The following is a 23,253-nucleotide window of genomic DNA, read 5'->3' on the forward strand; positions in this document are numbered from 1 at the left end:
TGGAACTCCTGCTTCCTAGACCTTCCCCCAAATTGTCCAAATTCTATAATAGGTTCGTTCTAACAACTTCTTACTAAAACACATCATAGTTACCTATAGTGTGTGTTGTCCCTCCCTGGACTAAGAGTAATAAATCCAATTTGTCAACTATGGGTATGTTTCTGGTAGTCTGTGGTTGAAGGGCATTGACACATTCCACTGCCTAAAATGTTCTTCCCCAGATATTTATATGGCCCTTTACCTTAGTTCATTCCATTCTTTGCCCATACATCATCTTTTCAGAGAAGCTGTCCCTGACCACACAATTTACAATAACACCCTCATCATCCTCTATCCCTTTACTCTATTTTTCTTCATAGCACTTACTACTTTCTGATATTGTATTATATATTTAGATTACATATACACAAATGTTGATTGTATGTCTCTTCCATTATAATGTAAGTTCCATGAAGACCAATATTTCAACTTGATAATAATTATATCCACAGTGCCTACAACATTGCCTGGCACAAAGTAAGCACCAAATGATATATATTTAATATGTATTGAAAAAATGAATGAAGTTTACAGTGTTGGGGTTTATAAGTTTCATTGTCACATAGTCATAATCAATCTGTTGTTTGGGCTTAGTCTTCCACTTAAATAAATTGGCTTACTGCAAAATCTCCATTCTTAATTCTTTATTTGGACTCATTTCTTATTTGATTTGACTTCATATATTGCCAAGTAATTTTTCACAAATGACTCATGGGTAGTATATTCCCTCAATTTTGTTCAAGTTTGGAATAAGCCGTCTGTTGCTTTTTTTGGTAGATTGTATTATTGTTAGCAATTATCAACTCCTCCTTTTCCAGTAGGAGAGTTATATATCCCTATCCAATTGACTTTGGAAAGTTTTAAGAAAAAAGGGCAATAGGCAGTATTAGATAGGTCACTTAAAGAGAGAGTTGTTGGGATGAAACAGAAAAGGGGATAGTGGTGAAAAAGCAACATATATTTGGCACTTATTGGGTTCCAGACACTCATTCATTCAGCATTAAGCAACCATCTCCATCTACAATTTGTTGGGCCAAGGGATGCTTCACAAATAAGTTAATACTTGAGATGGGTTTTTATGGAAGACCAGGCACTTACCAGGAATTAACCAGACAACATGTTAAGCGAGATGCGGCTATGAAGGAAATGACTATTCCAAGCTCAGGGCTCCAGGCTCAGACTTGAAGGCAGTAAATTGCATGGCATATTCTGGAAACTGTGAGCAGTTTGACACTATGCGTAGTTAATTCATTTAATCCTCAAAGTGACTCTGTGGGAAGGTATTATTATCCCTATTTTACAGATGAAGAATCAGGCTCAAGATCAAAGAGCTAGTAAGTGGCAGTATCAGAATTCCAATCCACTCACATCTTCTCCTTAAGATTTTGTTTCTTCCACTCTACCTTACTAGGGTTTCTGCAGATCCCATGGAGTGACCTTACCAAATCTGTATCCATAAGCATAACATATAGGAAGGGCTCTAAGACTGAATGAGTGTCACTTTATCTTTTGTCATCAATTAATATATATTAAGCACCCACAAGATTGTTGGCATTTTAACACAGGACAGGACAGTTACTACCCTCATGGAATTCATAATCAAATTCAAAAGGCAAGCAAACACTGACAATATGGCTATAAAACCTAACTCATTCCATTTTCAGCCAATGAAACCTTTCTAGAATGTGAAACAATTGATACCCCCAAATCCATTTGATATAGGTTGTTCTCTGACCTCAGGTGATCCTCCCACCTAAGCCTCCCAAAATGAGTTGTTGTTGTTTGAAGTAGGGTTCAAACTACTGAGTTGTTTGAAGTAGGGTTAAGCCCTCCAGATTAAAAACAAAAGTAAAAGTAAAATAACTAGTTGAGAAACAGAAAATTAATTAAACTTTCCGGTGATCCTGTCCCAAAGATGATTATTAAGGCCACTCAGGCTTCTTGGTCTGTTCTGCTTTCCTACAAATAAAATTCCTTTCCTGATCATTGGATCCCCTTTCATTATAGGTAACTTTTAAACTTGTTTAGTTTTAGCTTGGTTAGGGGGTGAGAGATACAGCAAGAAGGGAAGAGAAGGTTTGCTGTGCTTTGAATGAACAGGTTTCATCATACGTCAGTTGGTCTTCCAAACTTTTAAAACACTTTCAGGAAAGTGACAAAGGCAAGGCCAGCCTCAGTGATGTAAATGCTGGTGCAAAATAAATTGTATTGTGCCTTCCAATTTACTGACAGGTGACCAACAAACATGACATCTAGAGTGGCATCTATTGCCACTGTAATCTGTATTTCAAAGATACGTCTTATTTTAGTTTACATCAATGAAGCCCCTGAAAGATAAATAGATCCTAAACTTTCAAGAAATACCTGGTTCTAATTACTAAGATTTTTTTTTTTTTTACTACTAAGTTTTGGGGAGGATAACTCAGAAAAAATGGTTATTAAGTACTCAGTTGCCAGGAAAAATACTAATCTGCCTTAGTTTACTTTACAACAGCATACTTCTATTTGCCGTGAAATATCTTTATAGTAAATAATGAAACTTTCATAATGTTAAGTCCTAATAAAAAATCAATAATGCAATAATTCCCACATAGTTTGCTTTCCCACAATAAAAAATCTTGGAGAAGAGCTTAAGGAATTGCATATTTCCATGTGAAATACAGCTATATTATACCACTTTGATGTTTTATTATACCATGTGGCTTTACTTTATTGAGGAGGATGAAGAATAGATTAGGGATGGGTAGATGATGACATCCATGTCTGATTTCCTGTCAGAGAAAATTAGATATAGTTAGATCTGTTTTCAGTCTAATATCCTGATGGACATTTTCAGCAAAATTTTTTTTTAGGAAAGAAGCACAGGAATTCTACTGCAAGGTATTAATAGGTACAAATTTAAGATTTTTGGAAATGAATGCAGTATTATCCTATAAATATCTTTTTAAAAAGATAAGGAAGGTAGTGAATGGCCTTAATTATGGCAGAAAAAAGTTACTATTTGGTTCCTTGGTTGAAGATATGATCAATAACCAGCCTAAAAGGGAAATATTTTGCTCTCCAAACACCCATCCTGTTGTTTCATTCATTATGGTACTCAGTTGGAAGGGTATTAGCAGAGGATTTTAAAAAATTATGTAACTCACAATGTATTTTTTCAGTCATTAATCACTGAACACTTACTATGTGTCAGACACTAAAGCCCTCTGAAGATGAAATGCTATGGAAATAGTAATAATAAAAAATTAAAATAGTAATAATAAAAAATTAAAAATGCAAGTGTTAATATTATTAATCTTTCAAGATACAGGTCAAATGACAGCACTCGATTTGCTATTCTCTTCTCTGCTTCTACACCTTGTACAAATATTTTTGTACATGTTTGTGTACCTACCTACTGAGCTCCCTAAAGAGGTAGAGACCTTTGGGTTATTCATTTTTGTATTCTCGAGAGCCTAACATAGGGTTTTTGCTACAGATCAAGCAAGGGGTTAGTAAATGCTAGTTGAAATGAGGGAATTAACACAGTACTGCATCATTTAGTATTCAATTAAGAAGACAGTTGTCCAAACACTAAATTTCTTTCTTAAAAGTAGTTAATGTAATGTAGTTGCTGTCTTGTTATCCCAGAACTTGAATTACCATAAGAAGTTGTTAATTCATATTTGATTGTATGTATTCTATTTCAAGATGGTTTATCATGTAGCAAACAGTCTAATAGAGCAGATTCAAATTTGCAAAAGAAATGAAACCTGTATAGTCTCTAAAAGTTTGTAGGCCCTAGAAGTTCACATTGAATTTCGATGAAAACGACTCGCGTCCCTTCCATCCAATTGCTTGCGACTGCCTTACAGATCTTTCCCTTTCCTTTTTTCCCACCCTTTCGCCCTCCGGAAATAGCCGAACACACAAGAGCTTCCCAGTCTTCCTCCGCCCCCTTGCGGAAAGAGCCGAAGGCAGAGCACGGCGCCGAGGTGGAGCCGCCTCAAGCTCGGGCCCTTCCGGACCACCCCGGCCTGCGCTCGGAAGAGGAGGGCGCCTTTGACTTGAGCGCTTCGCCCCCGCGCTGTGCCCTCTGTCGGCGGCGTGGGGCAGCTGTAGCAGCGTTGGCGGCAGGAGGCGGCGGCCGCGTCGACGTCGACCCAGACTGGAGCGACGTTTAAAGAAGGGGCAGAATCGCCGGGGAGTGCGGCTTCTTCTTGTTGGGGGACTCCCAGCCTTCCGCGCGTCCCGAGGTGGAGAAGCGGCGGCGCCGCGAAGCAGGTGAGGACCCGGCCCCAATCCGGGAGGGGGCGAAGGAGCGCGCTTGCCTTCTCCGTCCCTGGGCCGCGCCTGCGTTTGCATTCGCCTCACTTGAACCAGGAAGCGGCAGAGTCGGAGGCTCTGCTCCTCCGGCTCTTTCTTTGTGTGGGCCGGGGAGTGAAGGAGGGGACGAGCAGCGAGGGCGGCGGCGCGGTCCCCTTCGCTGTTAGGGGCCGAGGGGCTGCCGGTGCCCTGGGTAGGCCCCGGGGCGTGGGGAGCCCATCACAGAGACCCACTTGGCTTTTCCCTCGCCCCTCTCCCTGCTTTTTTGTGCCTCTTTTACTCCCCCAGCCCCTACTTTGATTTAGAGCTTTTCTGCCGGGCCCATCCTCCCCTTCCGTCCCCTTCCCGGGGCACAACAATGCCGCCTGCTTCGCTTCATCCCCCCCCAACACCCCACCCTGCCTTTCACCACCTTCTACTTTCCCTGGTACCCCATATTCCTCCCGCCTTCACTCTGCTGTTTGTACCTCCATCTGTATTTGCAAGAAGCTTGCTTTGCACGTGAATTGGGGTTAAAAACCTCGGTTGCAGCTGGCAGGGTCCATATGGGGAAGAGGGAGGTGGAGGAAGGGAGATGAGGTTCAGCTGCCGCAGGGAGCCGCGTGTCGGTTTGTTTCACTCCCTCGCGGATGGCTTTTATCTCTTTTCCACCGTCACCAGCTCCTCCAAACCGGCCCTTGGTCAAGGGTTTCACAATGATGTGGAATGGCTTTTCCACAGTCGAATAGCAGATCTTCGGGGTGGGTTCAGACCGACTTGTGCTGTCCCTGGGCCCACCCTGACGGGAAGGAGGGGGACACATAAACGAAACGAAACCGAGTCCCAGTGTCACCTGGACACGTACATTTGACGCATTCCCATATTGGAAGAACCCGTGTGTAACTGACAAAAATTGCGTGCCGTTTTCAGAAAACCTGTCTTTCCACTTAAAATCGACTTCTGTGGAAATGCCCGTATTTCGGAAGCCCTGGTTTTTGGCAAACTGTCCAAAGGTCACCCTTTCTGATGATGAATACCTTTATGGTAACCTGAAATTCCTTGGTACTGTTAACATGCAACACCTTCTAATAATGTTTTAAATCTTTGATTTTTAGACTTTTTGCCTGCTGTTTGTTCTTAAGGTATCATTTTGAAAAATTTAGAAGGTATTTGAGACAGAATTGCCCTCCACGTGTATGTAACTTAAGCATTGTGACATCTATACCTTTTTGGTAACTTCAAAGGGAGAGAATATTAATAAAAATATTTCTTCACTAAAATTACTTGTCAACTAATTGTTAATATATAATATCCATGTATTAAAATATATCCATATATAATCATATGTATGGATATTATATGTATATTTAATATATGGATTTTTTTAAACTTTGGCCTCTTTGTTACTGGAAATATCTTCTGCAAAGTGCAAAAAATGATGTTTTGCTAGTGCTACACAACAATGCATTCTGAACATCATCCCCTTTTTCTAGCGTAATCTATTCCAGTAAGTTAATGTTTTCATTTTCACTAACTCATTTGGTGTGAAAAAGTTCTCATACCAATGCACATAATTCTTTACCAACAAAAATGAAATGTTTCGTGTTTTCTTGGAAGTGGGCATTTAGAAATGGTAAACTTTTCTTTTCCTTTGTCATATTTTTTCATGATAGTGTCTGTTGACTTCACTTGGCACTGTTTAACATTCCACCTCTGGAAATTGTAAAGATGGAGAGATGAGGGGAAGGGACAAGGGGATGAAGAAAGAGGAGAGGGTAAGAAGTTTAATAGTTTATCAAGATGAGGCACCCCAATTTAAATAACAGAAAAATAATGGGACGTTGGGAGGTAATAATTGTCAGTGTTTATAAATGTCATTGGCTCCAGGGTGCAGATTCTGCATATATTCTTAAAGATTAGTTAAGAGTGTGAATTTCAGACACAGTATTGCACGCACTGAGCTTTTCTGACATTTAAATCATTTACAGAGACGTAACTTCTGTGTGTTCATGATGATTTTCCTTAATTTTGACAGTTAAAAATCAACTCTTACCTCTTCTTGGAGAGAAAACCCAAAATTGGGACTAAGAAAATTAATTCTAATCTTTAAAAATCACTTAGTGGAGATGCATGTATCTAATATTCAAAAGAAGGTGACTATGGAGATTACTGTTCAAGTCTCTATAACAGTGTAAAGCTTACTCAACTCAGGAGCAAGCCATGAGATTTGACACTTGTTCCAAAAGCCTACCTGTATGAACAATTTCTGTAAAAGCCAAAAAATTATGCCAAACTTTGGTTAAAACTTGAATAAACTAATGATACTGCAGCTTAAATTCTAAATGATAAGTACTTTTGTTTTTTCTCTCTAATCCTTTCCCATCCCCTCCTCTCTTTCTCTTAAAGGCATGGAGAGTAGAAAACTGATTTCTGCTACAGACATTCAGTACTCTGGCAGTCTGCTGAACTCCTTGAATGAGCAACGTGGCCATGGACTCTTCTGTGATGTTACCGTTATTGTGGAAGACCGAAAATTCCGGGCCCACAAGAATATTCTTTCAGCTTCTAGTACCTACTTCCATCAGCTCTTCTCTGTTGCTGGGCAAGTTGTTGAACTGAGCTTTATAAGAGCAGAGATCTTTGCAGAAATTCTCAATTATATCTATAGTTCTAAAATTGTTCGTGTTAGATCAGATTTGCTTGATGAATTAATTAAATCAGGGCAGTTATTAGGAGTGAAATTTATAGCAGAGCTTGGTGTCCCATTGTCACAGGTTAAAAGCATCTCAGGTACAGCTCAGGATGGTAATATTGAACCTTTACCTCCTGATTCTGGTGACAAGAACCTTGTAATACAGAAGTCAAAAGATGAAGCCCAAGATAACGGGGCTACTATAATGCCTATTATAACAGAGTCTTTTTCATTATCTGCCGAAGATTATGAAATGAAAAAGATCATTGTTACCGATTCTGATGATGATGATGATGATGTCATTTTTTGCTCCGAGATTCTGCCCACAAAGGAGACTTTGCCAAGTAATAACACAGTGGCACAGGTCCAGTCTAACCCAGGCCCTGTTGCTATTTCAGATGTTGCACCTAGTGCTAGCAATAACTCTCCCCCTTTAACAAATATCACACCTACTCAGAAACTTCCTACTCCTGTGAATCAGGCAACTCTGAGCCAAACACAAGGAAGTGAAAAATTGTTGGTATCTTCAGCTCCAACACATCTGACTCCTAATATTATTTTGTTAAATCAGACACCACTTTCTACACCACCAAATGTCAGTTCTTCACTTCCAAATCATATACCTTCTTCAATCAATTTACTTGTGCAGAATCAGCAGACACCAAACAGTGCTATTTTAACAGGAAACAAGGCCAATGAAGAGGAGGAGGAGGAAATTATAGATGATGATGATGACACTATTAGCTCCAGTCCTGACTCGGCCGTCAGTAATACATCTTTGGTCCCACAGGCTGATACCTCCCAAAATACCAGTTTTGATGGATCATTAATACAGAAGATGCAGATTCCTACACTTCTTCAAGAACCACTTTCCAATTCCTTAAAAATTTCAGATATAATTACTAGAAATACCAATGATCCAGGCTTAGGATCAAAACATCTAATGGAGGGTCAGAAGATCATTACTTTAGATACAGCTACTGAAATTGAAGGCTTATCGACTGGTTGCAAGGTTTATGCAAATATCGGTGAAGATACTTATGATATAGTGATCCCTGTCAAGGATGACCCTGATGAAGGGGAGGCCAGACTTGAGAATGAAATACCAAAAACGTCTGGCAGCGAGATGGCAAACAAACGTATGAAAGTAAAACATGATGATCACTATGAGTTAATAGTAGATGGAAGGGTCTATTATATCTGTATTGTATGCAAAAGGTCATATGTCTGTCTGACAAGCTTGCGGAGACATTTTAACATTCATTCTTGGGAGAAGAAGTATCCGTGCCGTTACTGTGAGAAGGTATTTCCTCTTGCAGAATATCGCACAAAGCATGAAATTCATCACACAGGGGAGCGAAGGTATCAGTGTTTGGCCTGTGGCAAATCTTTCATCAACTATCAGTTTATGTCTTCACATATAAAGTCAGTTCATAGTCAAGATCCTTCTGGGGACTCAAAGCTTTATCGTTTACATCCATGCAGGTCTTTACAAATTAGACAATATGCATATCTTTCCGATAGATCAAGCACTATGCCTGCAATGAAGGGTGATGGTATTGGGTATAAGGTTGACACTGGAAAAGAACCTCCAGTAGGGACCACTACATCTACTCAGAACAAGCCAATGACCTGGGAAGATATTTTTATTCAGCAGGAAAATGATTCAATTTTTAAACAAAATGTAACAGATGGCAGTACTGAGTTTGAATTTATAATACCAGAATCTTACTAAACTCCTTTGAAATACTAGAAAGTTGTGTTTTGGATGATGGGGCAGGGGTTTCAGAAGATCTGTAAAACAAGGTGCAAATAAGTTAATTTGATCTGCCACATTATCTGAAAGAAGTGTAGTGGGATTTTTGTTCATAATTTTTAGAAGCAAATTTTTCTGAAAGTTTTGACTAGAGGTGAGACCCCCCTCCCCAAGTATCTGTTTATATAGTTAGTTTTCAGCTCATTTAAAAGGCAAAAATTAAAAGCTTGGAGAGATAGTTTTCTGAATAGAATTTGAAGCAGTCTGAATGTTCTTTGAAAATAACTGGAGTTATTAGCATACCCTAGTACGTCTTACAACTTTCCCCTTCCATGTTAGCACTTTACTGCTGAATTCTCAATTTTCTTAACATTGAGACAATAAATGTGTGTTTTGTCTTGTATATGGCATAAAGAGTAAAGTTTTAGAGTTGTTCTGGAAAATGTCAGAATAAGTCTCTGCTTGGGTTGTGTCATCTGCTAGTCCAAGCGGACAGCAACCTCCTGCTACCCTCTCTCCATGAAAATAGCCATGCAGACAAGTCTCTCATCTGAAGAACAAATTAGATTTAGCTAATCAGAATTAATCCTTGCTTTCATTGCCATAGTCTGTAAAAGACTTTGGTGGCTAGACCACTTTATACCTTTGCAATGTGGTCTCTGGGGGCAAAAAACTAACGAAAAAAAAAATCTCTGTAATGGCGGATAGGAGGACATGAAAAGTTCTGTTGCATGTATTTTTAATTCTCTGGCTACCACGTTGTAGAGAATGGAATGAAGATTTCCTTTTTGCTTCTTATGGTTAAAAATATTCCCATGAAAATTTTCAAATTTTGAATCTGAAAGCCACCAAATGAATCTTTATGTATAAATCCTTGTAAATGATAGATTCCATGGGTGAGACTTTACATATTTTGGGTGGGAGGCTACTGGCATATATTTTTAAATGTTCATATTATGTAGAATCTCCAATAGGAAGTCTTTATTTGAAATAGTTGAATCAGTGATCTAGTATTTTCCTTTCAGCAAGATTTGTTAGGTTTTTACCCCTTCTAAAATAAGTTTTATTCCATCCGCAAATTGCTGCAATATTATAGCAATCAGAAACTACATAAGGAATGTTATATAGGCTTGTCAGTTCCCATTTTTCTTGACAACAATAAATACCACTTTTCTTCTTTTTAAAATGACACATATTTAAACACTTAGAAAATAAAGTTAACACTTACTGAAGTGCTAGTACTAAACTGTGCTAGTACTAAAAGGAAGCAGGTTGGAACATACATATAGCCTAGCATTTATAACAGAATTGTTGAACGTCTGTAAATGATTTTTTGTTTTTTTGCAAAGGAAAAAATTGATACTGGAAAAGATTGTTGTGCATAGTTATTAGTCATTTGTAACCTTGCTTAAGTATTTCTTAGTCCAACATAGATATTTTCTTTCTCCTTACCATGTATTTTAAAAAATAGCCTATTTCTTGACTTTGAACTTAAAGCTTTAATCATAATTTCTCATGTATACATCGTTCTTCTGATGGTAAGCTGGATTTGAAGGTAGTGGTTTCAGTGTTTCTTAAGTTGGTAGCTGAGGGTATCAGGCATCAGTACATGCAATAATACAAGAAAAAAAATCCTTTGCTTGCCAAGGGGTAGAGTGATGTGCATTTATCTGTTTTCTGTTCTGTAAGTCTAGACCTTCAAACCATTTGTAAACTAACCCCTGGGAAATTTGAAATTACCTTATAACTTAAGACTTTGTGATCTCTGGAATCACCATATCTGTTTCTTTTTTGTGTAGGTATTGATAACATCACTCTTTGACTATAGTGTGCAGTCTGAAATGTTCTCAGTGAAAATTTGTTTGAGTTTCATTAATGCTATTTCACCAGTTAGACATAATTACTTCTACCAATGTGAATGATACGGGTGCCGGCAGAGCTTCCAGATCTTTCAGACTCAACTGCTAGGTCAATTAGTTTGTCATAATAAAACTTGGCAGTTTCTACAAGCCTATTATGACAAACCAGGAACTAATTCTATAATGGAAAACTATGTGTTCTGAATAATAGGGATGTAATTATTTGCTGCTGCTGTGCTCTGTAAATTCTGAATATGACATTTAAACTGTGCCTACTAAAGGTATCTTCTGGAGTTTTTTGGGAGGAGAGAAACTGGAAAATTAAATTGTATTTTTGCCAGAAGACTCTTACTTGCATGCGTCTCAGGGTCTTCAGTTTTTCTATAAGTTTCCATATCCAAAGTTCGCAGTTCATGTGAAATACTTCTTTGGGGCAAAAGTCCTTCATTCCTGGTATTTATTGGATTGGAAATCTGTAGCAAGATGCTGTTTAAAATTATCATGTGGTTTTTCTATCTTATACTTAGCTCTCTGGCTCTTGAACTTCCTTTTCGTCTTTGAAGTTAGCTTCAGATTTGCTCCTATGCTAAATTACCTGTAAATATTCTGGATAGGAACTACTTGAAATAGTAATTTGTTAAGAGATACGACAAAATGAAAATGCTTAAACTACAGAAGTTTTAAAATGCCATAACAATCTTGCAAGACTAACTTTAAAATATACTTTAAATGATTATTATGATTTTGGTGGTAACGATCCCCCACACACAACTACTATGAAGAAATAATGCCACATTTTTCCCCATTGTACCAAAAAGATAAAAAATGGTAAACATTGCTCAAGGTATTTTGTATTGTCAAGGCATGCATATTCTAAAGAATTAAATGCTAACTTAACAGCACTGGCTTTCTGGCTGGTCAACCATATGAAACCTTGTTCATTCCTCCCAGTACTGTAATGTTCACACTTGTACAATCTTCCCTGTCATGACTTTAAGTTCTACTTTTCATTAACCATGGCCTGATATTAGTTCTTAGAGCTTCTTGTGGCAAAAATAAAATGATTTAATTCTGATGTTTGAGTGCGTGTTTTACAAGATTGTCTTTCAGAAATTATATGGGTTTTTACATTTTTCAATTTTTGCAGCAGGAGACTGGAGCTGTATTTCTGATGACAGCATGGCAGAATTTCCCATTAGGTTTTATATGTTGGTTAATCATGTCCCCTTTTATCTTGAACCCTAATAGTCAAAAGTGAGTCAGCTGCTGTCAGTTGCTTTAGAGCATTTGCTGTACTTTTATAGCTACCTTGACACAAGTGGATAAGGAGGAGGATAGTTTTATTCATTTGAAACATCACAAAAGCAGTCTGAGTTTTCAACATGGCAGTGATACAGATTTTAAGCAACATCCAGTTTATACAGGTTCTGGATTAATATTTTAATGTTTCATGCCCAGTTCAATACTTTAAAGCAGAATTAGGAATAAAGCAGTAAATATTACAAAATGCAGTCAAGATACATATTGGAAATACAAATCCCTTCATTACAGCAAATGTTTTGCAAAAGAGTAAAGCAGCAAATAATTTTTCCAAGGTAACATGCACTTTATATAATTCAATGTAATAAAAGCTGCTCAAATTAAGTGTTACAAAATCTATACTGTTTCAGGTTATTTTGTAAAGTAAGAAAAATACATAGAAATGAGCCATAGAATCTTAACACTTTAAGAAATGTGATAAATGTAGGATATACTGTGTAATGGTGCCTTTAAAAAATTAAATATAGACATTCACTAAAGCAAATGGTCAAGTGTAAATGGCAAAAAACTTCATTGAGTATTACAAGTTGGTATTTGTTTAGTAAGTCAATTGGATATTAGTCTCTTTGAAATCCAGTAGAATTTTAATATGCTCAGAACTGTAAAAAAATCATAGTAATTTTGTATAACACAAAAGGATTATAGTTTTTCAGATTCAAAATCTGGATAAGACAACATTCATGATGCTGAAAGTTAAACTGGATATCTTGCAAACATTTACTGTTAATAATGAGAGAGTGCACTTCTTGTGCCTTGATTCTTGATGGCTGGGTGTCTACAACGTAGATGGGAGCACCAGCATTTGTCTGCTACCTCTAATCCATTAAGTTGGGAGGTAGCAATATTGGCTGGAAATTTTTCTAGTGTGTGTTCTGTGTTTGGAGAACTGTCTAATTAGGTACCGTCCTGTAGCCCCTGTTCATTCTGAAGTGAAGGCATGGGTGCAAAAGTGTTTTAAACTTATCAGGTTGATGGTTTAAAGCTATGTGTAATTAAAAGAACTGTACAAATAATCTACCACGGTGTGCCAGATGGATTTTAAATCTACCATAACACTTAAGTATTTGTCAAGTTGGCTATGTTTGAGGTTTTGCAGACTTGAAGCGGCATTGTAACACTTTCATAATCTTGAATGCTGTCATGACTGGTCTCAACAGAAAAAAGGACCAGTAAGACCAGTGGTATTAAAATACAGTCTTTTGGGGTGGGGTGCAGGATACGTGCGGATTGCTGGGGTTAAGCACAATATTTGAAGATTAAATAGTCACAAAGATTAGTAACAATTCATATCACAACCCAAGAACCTAATTTATAACATTTTTAAACTCTTAATTACAACCATAAGATTTATATTTCCTGTAGCAAATGTATTTTGTAATAATGCAACATGTAGTAGAACCACTGTCTCCTAAGTGATCTACTTAAAGCATCTCACATGTTGCTGTGTATTTCAGTGTTTCCGGAACAATACATCCTGTTCCCCACTACTCAAGATGCAAGAATATTGCACTTTTCCCTTTAGGAGGTACCAATAACAAAAGCTGAGCTGAGTGATCACAACAGCCATTTTTACAATACAGAGAAGAAAGGAGTAAGAGATATGGGCAGCCTTTTTCAACATCCAGACACAAGCAAACAAAATCTTAGCCAGAACTCTCTGTATTGGAACTACTGTGTAGCCCCATCAGCTGGGAAATTGTCCTTAGGGACTGACTTTAGTGGTAGGGAAAGATAGGACCTATAAGCCGGGTGCTTCAACCTAGGTGCTGGGGTGGCAATCTGCCAAGGGCCTGAGGACAACACTTCTTTACATAAAGTGAAACAGACGGCAACCACACTTCTGCTGAATACAGAGGTGGAGCATAGGGTAATGCAGGTCCAAACACGACAAGCTTCTTGCTGGGCTGGCTCCCCAGCCTTGCTTAGAGAGTGTGAGCTGCCCTTCTTCTGTGCTGGGTTCAGCCTAGCCACCCCTGCTCTGCACTAATAATGAATAAGCTTCATCCCTATCTTTCCCTAGCCTGGCAGGCCATTGTAAAACTTTATGCATAAAAGTCACACTTTAAATTTTGAACCCTACACACTTCCACTGAAGCAGAAATACAAAAGCCACAATAATCTCAATAGCCAGCAGGCATTCCTCTTTAGGGACTGTAAGGTGGTGGCTTTTCAAAAGGTGGATAGTAGGGTGGAGAGTAACGGGGCGGTGCACTTGAGGACCACATGTAGCTGGGTGAGGGAGAGGCAGACTGGGGCTCATCAGAAAGTCCAGAGGGAGGGGAGGATGGAAAGACACTGGAATGCTGTGTGATAAAAAGAAAACGTTAGTTTAGGCAGTGAGTTTGCAATTCCCTGAACAGTCATTACTATTTAAAAATGAATATGGGCCAGAGCCTTTTTTTCTATTTGGAAGAACAGAGAGCTAAACCTCACAGAGTTAATGAGCATGAAACAGGTGGTTCTCTTAGTCACTCAGACTACAGCCACCTGCAGAAATATCTTGGAATCCTCCTCTGCAACCCCTTACAGTCCACATCCAATCAATCACCAAATCCTGTTGCTTCTACTTCTGTGTTGTCTCTTAAATCCATCACTACCTTTTCTACATTTATAACTCAAGCCTCCAATACCTTTCCCTTAAGCTATGGCAACAACATCCCAACTAGTCTTCAAAAAGGTAATTTTTGGCCTTGAGAACATTTAATGAGGTTAAGCCATTGATCCCTGGGAAAGTCTTTGCTAAAAGAGTATATCACAGAGAGGTAGTACAGTAGTCAGGAGCCCCTCTCATAGACAGGAAACTAAGGTCAGAGAGGTTAAATAGCTTGTTTGGACCTGGAGTCTTCTGACTCCAAGTCCAACATTTTCTACTCCACCTTAACTGCTGCCCTCTCATCCCCAAGTGCACAGTAGGCTGGAGAGCAAAGAGTAACAAAGGCATGGAGGTGAGAATGAGGAACAATGTGTCAGGTTGCAGAGACACTGAGTATTCAGTTTTACTTTGTGTTGTCTTACTTTGGGAAAGGTTGTTAGTCTTTGGGAAAGGAATGGAAATGAAGTTTTTAAAATATGCAGTGAATTGGCAAGAGTCATTTTCCCCTTTCTCTCCCTGGCCTATGTATATCCTTGACCCTAGTGAGTTCCCTGCTGAAGGAGAGTTGGCCTGTTGTGTTTGTTGCTGTATCCTCCAGAGCTCAGAACAGTACTTGCCATGTAATAGGTGCTCGATAAATCTTGAATGAGTGAATACAATTTCAGGAGCATAGTAGATGAACTTGGCATGCTGTTAAAAAATAAAACCTAGGCTGGGCGCCGTGGCTCAGGCCTGTAATCCCGGCACTTTGGGAGGCCGAGGTGGGTGGATCATCTGAGGTCAGGAGTTCGAGACCAGCCTGGCCAACATGGCAAAACCCCATCTCTACTAAAAATACAAAAATTAGCTGGGTGTGGTGGTGGGTGCCTGCAATCCCAGCTACTCAGGAGGCTGAGGCACGAGAATCGCTTGAACCTGGGAGGCAGAGGTTCCAGTGAGCGGAGATCATGCCACTGCACTCCAGTTTGGGTGACAGAGTGAGACTCCATCTCGAAAACAACAAATAAATAAACAAACAAACCTATGTCCAGATTTCTAAGCCTTGCTTGAGGCACAGAAATATCTTCCTTACCACATAATGTTAAGACTGAGAAGAGATGATAGCTGCCATCATCCCCTGCCTCCCAAATCCCATCCATTATTTCACTCTGAGTGAAGAAATGGCAGAGTCATAGAACCTGGAGAGCCCTTAAAGGCAAAACAACCTGAGGCAGTGGACTCAAGACAATCTAGATTCTTTCCTAAAAACTCAATTTTTCTCCTCCCTCCAAGAAGACAACCTTTGTTAAAACATCAGTATAGTGATTTCCTGATTTTCCATCTTGTACCCTTCAAACTCTCCCTTCCTCCTCCTCTCCCTCCCTCCTGTTCTATTGCTTTCCTCAACTAAGAACTCTCTCTTCTTAACCAGAGAGGGGAACAAAAACCCACCAGGGCAAAGAATCTCTGTGCCTGGGCATGTGGCACTCACTGCCTCTCTAAATCCCACTACAGAGATGACACGAGAGGCAGCAGGCCAGTTTTAGGTGTTCCCAGCCACAGAAGGGAGAGGCAAGTTTCCTGAAGTGAAGCTAAAGGCAGTTCTGTCCTGAGAGGCATTAAAAGGCTTCTGTGGGCAGCTGCTGTGGGTGGCAGTTGTACACTTTGATAATAAAAGGGGGTGGTACAACGGCCCTTGGGTTTTCACTTCTCAGTTTTGTGTTTGAGAAGTATGGGGGGGAGGGGGGCATGATTCTCACTTCCCTTTGAGGATGCTGGGAGTCTTAAGGATAAAATTGAAGGGTTCCTGGCAGAGCTAGGGAGCTAACTGGCTGCAGTCCACACACCGTTGGGGTTTAGTGAGGGAAAAGGCCCACAGTACCACTGCATAGTTTCCTAGCAACAGGCAGGCACCTTGGGAAAGATTTGGCTTTGTCGCAACTGGGGAGTTGGCCTGGTGTATTCTGGTTCCTGCCTGAGAGTGTGACTTTAATAATGCTGTGGACAGCTCAGGAGAACAGAGCTTTGAATCCTTGTGCACCACCAAGCATAAAGAGCATCTAAACAGCCTACTGCTGGGCCTAGTCAGCTCCAGCTTTCTGAGCTGCTTCTTAGAGGCTGGGGTGACCAACAGGCTGATGGTGCTCAAAGAGGAGCACCACCCTTTGAGGGACACAGATGGCTTTCCTCTTCCACCTTAGCCTGCCTCCTGCCTGCCTGATGGCTGACCCACACTCTTCAAGATCAATGTGCATTTCCATCAGGGCATGCTTCTCTCTTCAGGAACCTTGTGGGACAGTGACTTCACAAAGAGCCCGGGAACTGGCTGGTGATAATTACTAAAGACGCTGTATCCCAAGGGTAAAATCCAGCATCTGTTGGTACTGTGCATTCCCTCTCTGTTCTGCCCCCAGAAGCAAAGCTTGGACAGATGGAGAGAAGAGTGGATAAAAGAAAGATTTTTTAAAAAGGGGTGAGTCAGGAACAAGGGAAAGGAGGGGAAGAAAGGAAAGACTTGACAGTGGGGCGTAGGGCGGGTGGTGGGGGGAAGAAAAAGTTGAGTGACAGCAACAACAGCTTTCTAAGGCTCTCAGCAACCTATGCCATAAACTGTACACTCCTAGGATCAAAGCAATCCTTTTATTAAGTGGGCCCAATTTATAATGAGTAACTTTTAGTGGCTAGGGTGAAACCTAGTGTACCCTCGTGATTTAATAAAGAAAAACAGAGGCACTTTTGAATTGCATAGGTTGAGACTTTTGTTTTAAGCTTAAACTTGGCAGGTCACCAAATGGATGGGAAAGGGACCATTCCATGGTTAAAGTAGGGGTACTGGCCCAGTATGCCAGACTGGGAAATATTGCTGGGAACCTTGAAGGGTTTATGAATAGCTGGGTTTAATTTCCCAGCAGAAGTAAAAACTGATGCTTTGTACCCTACAGATTTTGGACTACTTGGCTAAAGCTGAAGGGCTGGTGGGTAAATAGTGTAAAGGACAAGAGAAATGAGTGTTGGTAGATGAGCAAGGAGGCAAAGATAGTCTCAGCTTATATCCTTCCTGCTTTGGAGTATGGGGAGTTCCTGAGAATCAAGGACACCCTGGAGCCCAGTACTTGAAAGAATCCAGTTTCTCTAAGCTCAGCACTCAAAACTTCCTCAGGGCCAGCTGATCAGACCCAAATCCTTGCTCATGTCTGACCACAAGAAGTGTTTCCCAAGCTGCCTCACTGGACAGCTACCCAATAAGGGTATGACTTTGAGGGGTTAAAACAAAACATTGTAAGTCTTTTTTCCTCATCTTTCTATTAGCCTCAGGGTCAAAAGGAAGTTGAAATCACCAAACCCAAAGTCACAGAAATAGTCCTACTTGGAAATAACCAAAATGGGAAGTCGTTCAGAAGAAAGTCTAGAAAGGTCCATTTTCTGACTGTAACTTAGGTCATTTTACAATGAGAAGTGCATGAGGGAGCTCTGGCCTTTTGGGGGTGGGTCTGTGCTTCAGGTGGTTTTATTGTCAGATCTGGAGTGCATTTGCTGACTGCTTTTTATTTATCTGGGAATATAAGCAGATGTTTCTTGGCCTCTTGACTTTTTTTTTTTTTTTTTTTTTTGAGACGGAATTTCTCTCTTGTTGCCCAGGCTGAAGTGCAGTGGCGTGATCTCGGCTCACCGCAACCGCCACCTCCTGGGTTCAAGTGATTCTCCTGCCTCAGCCTCCCGAGTAGCTGTGATTACAGGCATGCGCCACCATGCCTATCTAATTTTGTATTTTTAGTAGAGATGGGGTTTCTCTATGTCGGTCAGGCTGATCTCGAACTCCCGACCTCAGGTGATCCGCCCGCCTTGGCCTCCCAGAATGCTGGGATTACAGGCATGAGCCACTGCGCCTGGCTGACTTTCTTGTGTAAAGAATGGTATTTTCGCCTATGAAACTATAAGGGAATGAAACTTGGTGAGCAAAATAAAGCTAAACTAAAATACTAAAATGAAACCATTTAAATCCTAGAGAGAAATCACTTAAAATCTTACCCCCTCAACACCTAGGCTATACAATTATAAGGTCTTCAAACAGGAAATACTAAAGACATCTTGAGCCTAGGGAAAGAAGTGGGAGACATATAAAAAGTGTCCAAGCAGCCCCTGAATTCCCCCCTGAGGAATGCATGAAGGAAGGGCATCCTTTTTCAGTGGGGATCAATTTAATAATTTAATAATAAAGAGTAAAGAGACCCTTTCTGAGGACCATGAGTAGGAAGCCCACGATTTAAGCCAGTAGAAAGTATAAATATCCCAAAATTAACTGGGGAAAAGATCTGTGCTCCAATTAGATTCACAACTTCAAAAATCCCCCAACCCAATCTCTGGAATCAGACAGTCCTAGATATAAATCCTTGCTCTTTCACTTACCACCTCTGTGACTTTGGTGAAGTCACTTAATCTCTCCATGATTCAGTCATCTTATCTTAAAAATGGCAATTACAAGAGTACTTCTCTCAAAGAGGTAAATGACTGAATGATGATATAGGTAAAGCACTTAGCACAATGCTTAGTACATAGTAAGTACTCAGTGAATAGTAGCTGTTATTAAAAAGTAAGGGTGGGCCAGGCGTGGTGGCTCATGCCTGTAATCCCAGCACTTTGGGAGGCCGAAGTGGGTGAATCACGAAGTCAGGAGTTCGAGACCAGCTTGACCAACATGGTGAAACCCTGTTTCTACAAAAGCTACAAAAAAATGAAATAGCCGGGTGTGGTGGCGCATGCCTGTAATCCCAGCTACTCGGGAGGCTGAGGCAGGAGAATTGCTTGACCCCAGGAGGTGGAGGTTGCAGTGAGCCGAGACTGTGCCATTGCACTCCAGCCTGGGCGACAGGGCGAGACTCTGTCTCAAAAAAAAAAAAAAAAAAAAAAAAAAAAAAAAAAAAAAATGGAGAGGCTTCTACAATCCCTGAAGTCCCTGCTACTAGGTTTGGACTAAGTGGCTAAATCTGGATCCCTTCTTTGGGTTAGGTATACGGTTTCCATAGCATTCTGGGTAATGTTTTCTTTACTTTTTGTCCCCACTGCTGTCCCCTGACCACCAACCCCCAAGTCCCTAGACTAATGCAGGGGCTGTCTCATTTAATTTCTATTTCCACAGCTCCTGGCTCAATATGTGGCACATGGAACACAGAGTAAACATTCATTGAACTGAAACCAACAATCCAAGTCACTGCTGGCATTCTCAATCTTGCTTTCATTTCTGGGGTAGGATTTGAATGAGGAATGATGGCTCCATACCCAAAAGAGAGGTTTCCTATCTTATAATTTGTGGTAACCATCACCAGATGTATTATTGTCCCTACTTAAAGGGTTCATTATAAAGTGCAAATTCCTGAAATCAATATAATTTACTTTGATATAAAAGTAGAGGAGGCCTCTTGGGCTAGACCCATGTGTGGCTCCTCTATTTCAGGATGACTTTTTATTATAGGGACCCCAAGAGAATGATGACCCTCCTTGTTTTAGCTTCAACATCCCTGCATTCTTTTAAAGAATTCCTTGTTGCCTCAGTCACTATTGAAATTATTCCCTTCTTGAACATATTTTTGTTTTCCAATCTATACCACCAATTTGGGTAACAAGTTACCTGGGTTGTCTACCTGTGTACACAGTAGTCTTTAGAACGAATTTTATCATTTTATTTCTAAGCTTTAACCCATTTATGCCTAGTGTCCCATTACTGGAACACTAAGCTTGTGGGAGTTATTTATATCCTCCTGCTCAAGGTCATCGCCAAAGTCTGATTTATCACACAAAAAAATCTGCAACCTCTGGCATAAATGGGTTAATGGATACTTTTTTGAACTAGTACTATATTTTATACAAGTGAAAAAGTGCATGTTCACACTATATGTATTATTGTTGCATTATAGAACCACAGACCTCTCTGAACGGTATCTAAACCAAACACAACAACACTTTATTCAACTTAATCAGATTTTTAAGTTTCAATTATTTTGCCAAACTGAAGTTGCAATTAGGTTGCCCAACGGCTTAGTATTGCCAAACTGGCTGGTTAATTGGAGTACCCCCAGATAGTCATAATTTTATGTCCCCATGGAACATTCATGGTCTCTTGATCAATAGAAGCAAATTTATTATGAGTTTCACTTCCTTAAAAGGTATTTCCTTCGGTCACTAAAGTTTGAATTAACTAGATTTTAGTGTGACCTTGCTCTTCTGTGGTCAAGGGTTTATAATCATTGTACATACCTAAAGGACCATTTCACTTGTTTGCCCAAAGCGTCTAGTTCAGTGTTCTGCATACAATGAATTCCTTTTAACTAAGTGCCTTTTTTTGGTTCTGTTTTTCAACTAGTAGTCACAGTTCAAAAGGAAAAGGGGAAAGTGCAAATTTGGTAACACTGTTTCTGACCTACGTGATAACAGGGCAAAAGGGGAGGGGTGTTATAAAAATACTCTGTGTATTGCTCTGTGTAGTCCTAGTTAGGAAGCCTGGAGAAAAAGAGTGGGACATCTTCCTCATTACAGGTTTGATTCAAACCCTTGTGTGGCTCAGAATGCCCTTGTATTAAGTAGCAGGATTAGGCCTCTCCCCATATCAGACGAATGGAAAAAGCCACTGTTGCACAGGAGTCCATGGTAGCGTACAAATGAGCTGCCATTTCCCAACTAGCTTATCTTCTCCTTGGTGTGGTTCAAGGCAATTTGGGATACCTTGATTCTACCTCCCTCTCTCCCCTTTTCTTCCATCTCTCTGTTTCTTCTCTTGGACAGTTTCCACCCGCCCATCTCTGCCATCATTGCCTGCCTACATAGTCCTTAAGCTAGCATCCACAGGCTTCTGGCCATTAGGGAGATGCATGGCTACCTCATACATATGCAGACAATGGAAAGGTTCCGTAATTGAATTTAGGGAGAGAACAAGAGAGCATGAGTGAGAGCAAGGGTAATAGAGAGTTCTTTTTCTCCCAAAACATACCTGAAAGTCATAAGCAGAATATGGTGGCAGGTGAGGAGGGCTATGGTAGTAGGTATTGTAGGATGTCACTTGGGGATGAGCATAGTAAGAAACTGTTGGATGGGTATTTTCAACAGAGCAGTTCAGTGCTGGGAGAGTTGGGTTCTGTAGAAAAACACAAATTAGAAACAACATAAACAGTCATCACTAGGAGAAAGGTTAAATAAACTTGGTACATCTATACTATGGAATACTATGCAGCTATTGATAAACAATGATGTGGACCTATTTAGAGAAAGTTGTCCAGGATATATTTTTATGGTTTAAAAGCCATTATGTTATATTAATATAGCATGATTTCAATTTATGCTTTAAAAAAAGACCCCCAAAATTATACATGTATGTACGTTTGTAAGTGCAAAGAAATTAACCTGGAAAGATGCATAGCAAACTGTTAACTGTGATTTATCTCTGGGGAGAGTAGTAGAATTAGGAGGTATATAGGGATTCTTAACTTTCTGCTATATATGTCAAAGTGTTTACAACTAATTTGTATTGTGTCATTTTCCCCAAACTTTTTAACTTGAAACATTGAAACCTATAGAAAAGTTGAAATTACTTGTGTGATTTTAAAAAACAAGAATTAAAAAGAAAAAAATAAGACTCAAAATGCAAAACATCAAATAGACAAGGCTGAACAAGCTAGTGTTCTTGCTGTGACAGAGTGCGTTCAATCACAAAGAGTTTGTAAAAGTTGTAAGGATTCTTAGAGATCCAAACCTTGCTAAGGGGCTCTCCTGAAGACATTTCTCATCAGCCCTGTAGAGTAGAGGCAAAATTCTAGCAGTGCACAGAAGCCATGAAAGACCAAGAAGAATATATTGATCCCCCCCTTTTTTTTTTTGGCAAATAAAATGATGCAGACATTTTATATCCTTTTCACAACATGGTGGTGTGTGTAGCCCTTTATGGGTTAAAAGTAATCTTGTCCAGAATGGAGGCCCTGTTCTCATCAGAGCCAAAGCACTGCTAAAGGAAGTTACCACTACTCATTAGTTCCCAAGTAGGACTGCTTTGTGCCACATGGGTCAAGGTGTGGGGTAAATGTTTTTTCCATCTTCCATGTCATTGATACCTCCTCCATTCATGTGTATAATTGACAGATGTCTGAAAAATCAGTGTGTCTTCCTTCTGGAACATATCTACAGCACATTAACAGAGAAGCAGAAGCTTCCTCTCAAGTGATGAAAATGTGTAGGCAGGCTTTGGCAGTCACAAAGGCAACCATGTTAGGGTGTTGGCAGGGGGAAACTCCCTTCCAGCAAGTTTCAACACAGTTCTGTTGCTCTCTTCCTTGGAGTGGGTTACTGTTTACATCTCTAGGAGGTTTGAAGAGCTACAAACCTCAGTCATTATAATGCAGCTCACAGACAGCCAGATAAATGTTTGTTAGCCTCTTTAATGTGTGGGAGAGGGCTGAGATCTTGATCATTCCAAGGGCTGGCTTGCTTTATAGAGGAGAGCACTCAGAAATGCCCTTACCTCTCCACCAGAATTCTGAAAAGGAATTCTATCCCACGGGAAGTACCAGAAATCATGTTCCCTTGGCATTCTATCCATTAAAAACACACCCTCCAGCTCTTGCAAAATGAAACCAGCTCTTCTATCTAAATGAATTAAGCCTAACTGCGGAGAAACAATCATGCAATGTAAACTATATAAAAGTTTTTGTGTGTTCAGCAAGGCCAAGGGTCTAGACAATATTTGAAA

The 23,253-nt window shown here is 39.9% G+C and overlaps 4 protein-coding genes across 7 annotated transcripts in view; 1 reads left to right on the forward strand and 3 right to left on the reverse strand.

The window, feature by feature from the left end:
• The window catches only part of RPL39 (ribosomal protein L39), a 451,119-nt gene that overhangs the window by 377,055 nt on the left and 50,811 nt on the right, over positions 1-23,253 (reverse strand). The gene's annotated exons all lie outside the window — the stretch shown is intronic.
• The window catches only part of UPF3B (UPF3B regulator of nonsense mediated mRNA decay), a 387,117-nt gene that overhangs the window by 322,746 nt on the left and 41,118 nt on the right, over positions 1-23,253 (reverse strand). The gene's annotated exons all lie outside the window — the stretch shown is intronic.
• Positions 4,054-11,705, forward strand: ZBTB33 (zinc finger and BTB domain containing 33). 2 transcript variants are annotated; one of them, XM_050776099.1, is made up of 3 exons: positions 4,054-4,302; positions 5,997-6,098; positions 6,730-11,705. In XM_050776099.1, exon 3 carries the CDS (start codon positions 6,732-6,734, stop codon positions 8,748-8,750), a length of 2,019 nt encoding a protein of 672 aa, XP_050632056.1. In that variant the 5' UTR covers positions 4,054-4,302; positions 5,997-6,098; positions 6,730-6,731; the 3' UTR covers positions 8,751-11,705. The 2 variants fall into 2 exon arrangements, with proteins under 2 accessions (XP_050632056.1, XP_050632057.1); XM_050776100.1 differs by lacking the exon at positions 5,997-6,098 and having other exon boundaries at positions 4,055-4,302.
• The window catches only part of TMEM255A (transmembrane protein 255A), a 51,480-nt gene continuing 41,093 nt past the window's right edge, over positions 12,867-23,253 (reverse strand). For both annotated transcript variants that reach the window (XM_050776118.1, XM_050776119.1), the window contains 2 exons: positions 21,505-21,648; positions 12,867-14,253 (listed from right to left, as the gene is read on the reverse strand). In XM_050776118.1, coding sequence (XP_050632075.1) covers positions 14,095-14,253; positions 21,505-21,648 — 303 coding nt within the window. In that variant the 3' untranslated portion in view covers positions 12,867-14,094. The remainder of the gene's footprint in view (positions 14,254-21,504; positions 21,649-23,253) is intronic.

The sequence above is a fragment of the Macaca thibetana genome, chromosome X (assembly GCF_024542745.1).
Source record: "Macaca thibetana thibetana isolate TM-01 chromosome X, ASM2454274v1, whole genome shotgun sequence".
In the NCBI taxonomy this organism is placed as follows: Eukaryota; Metazoa; Chordata; class Mammalia; order Primates; family Cercopithecidae; genus Macaca; species Macaca thibetana.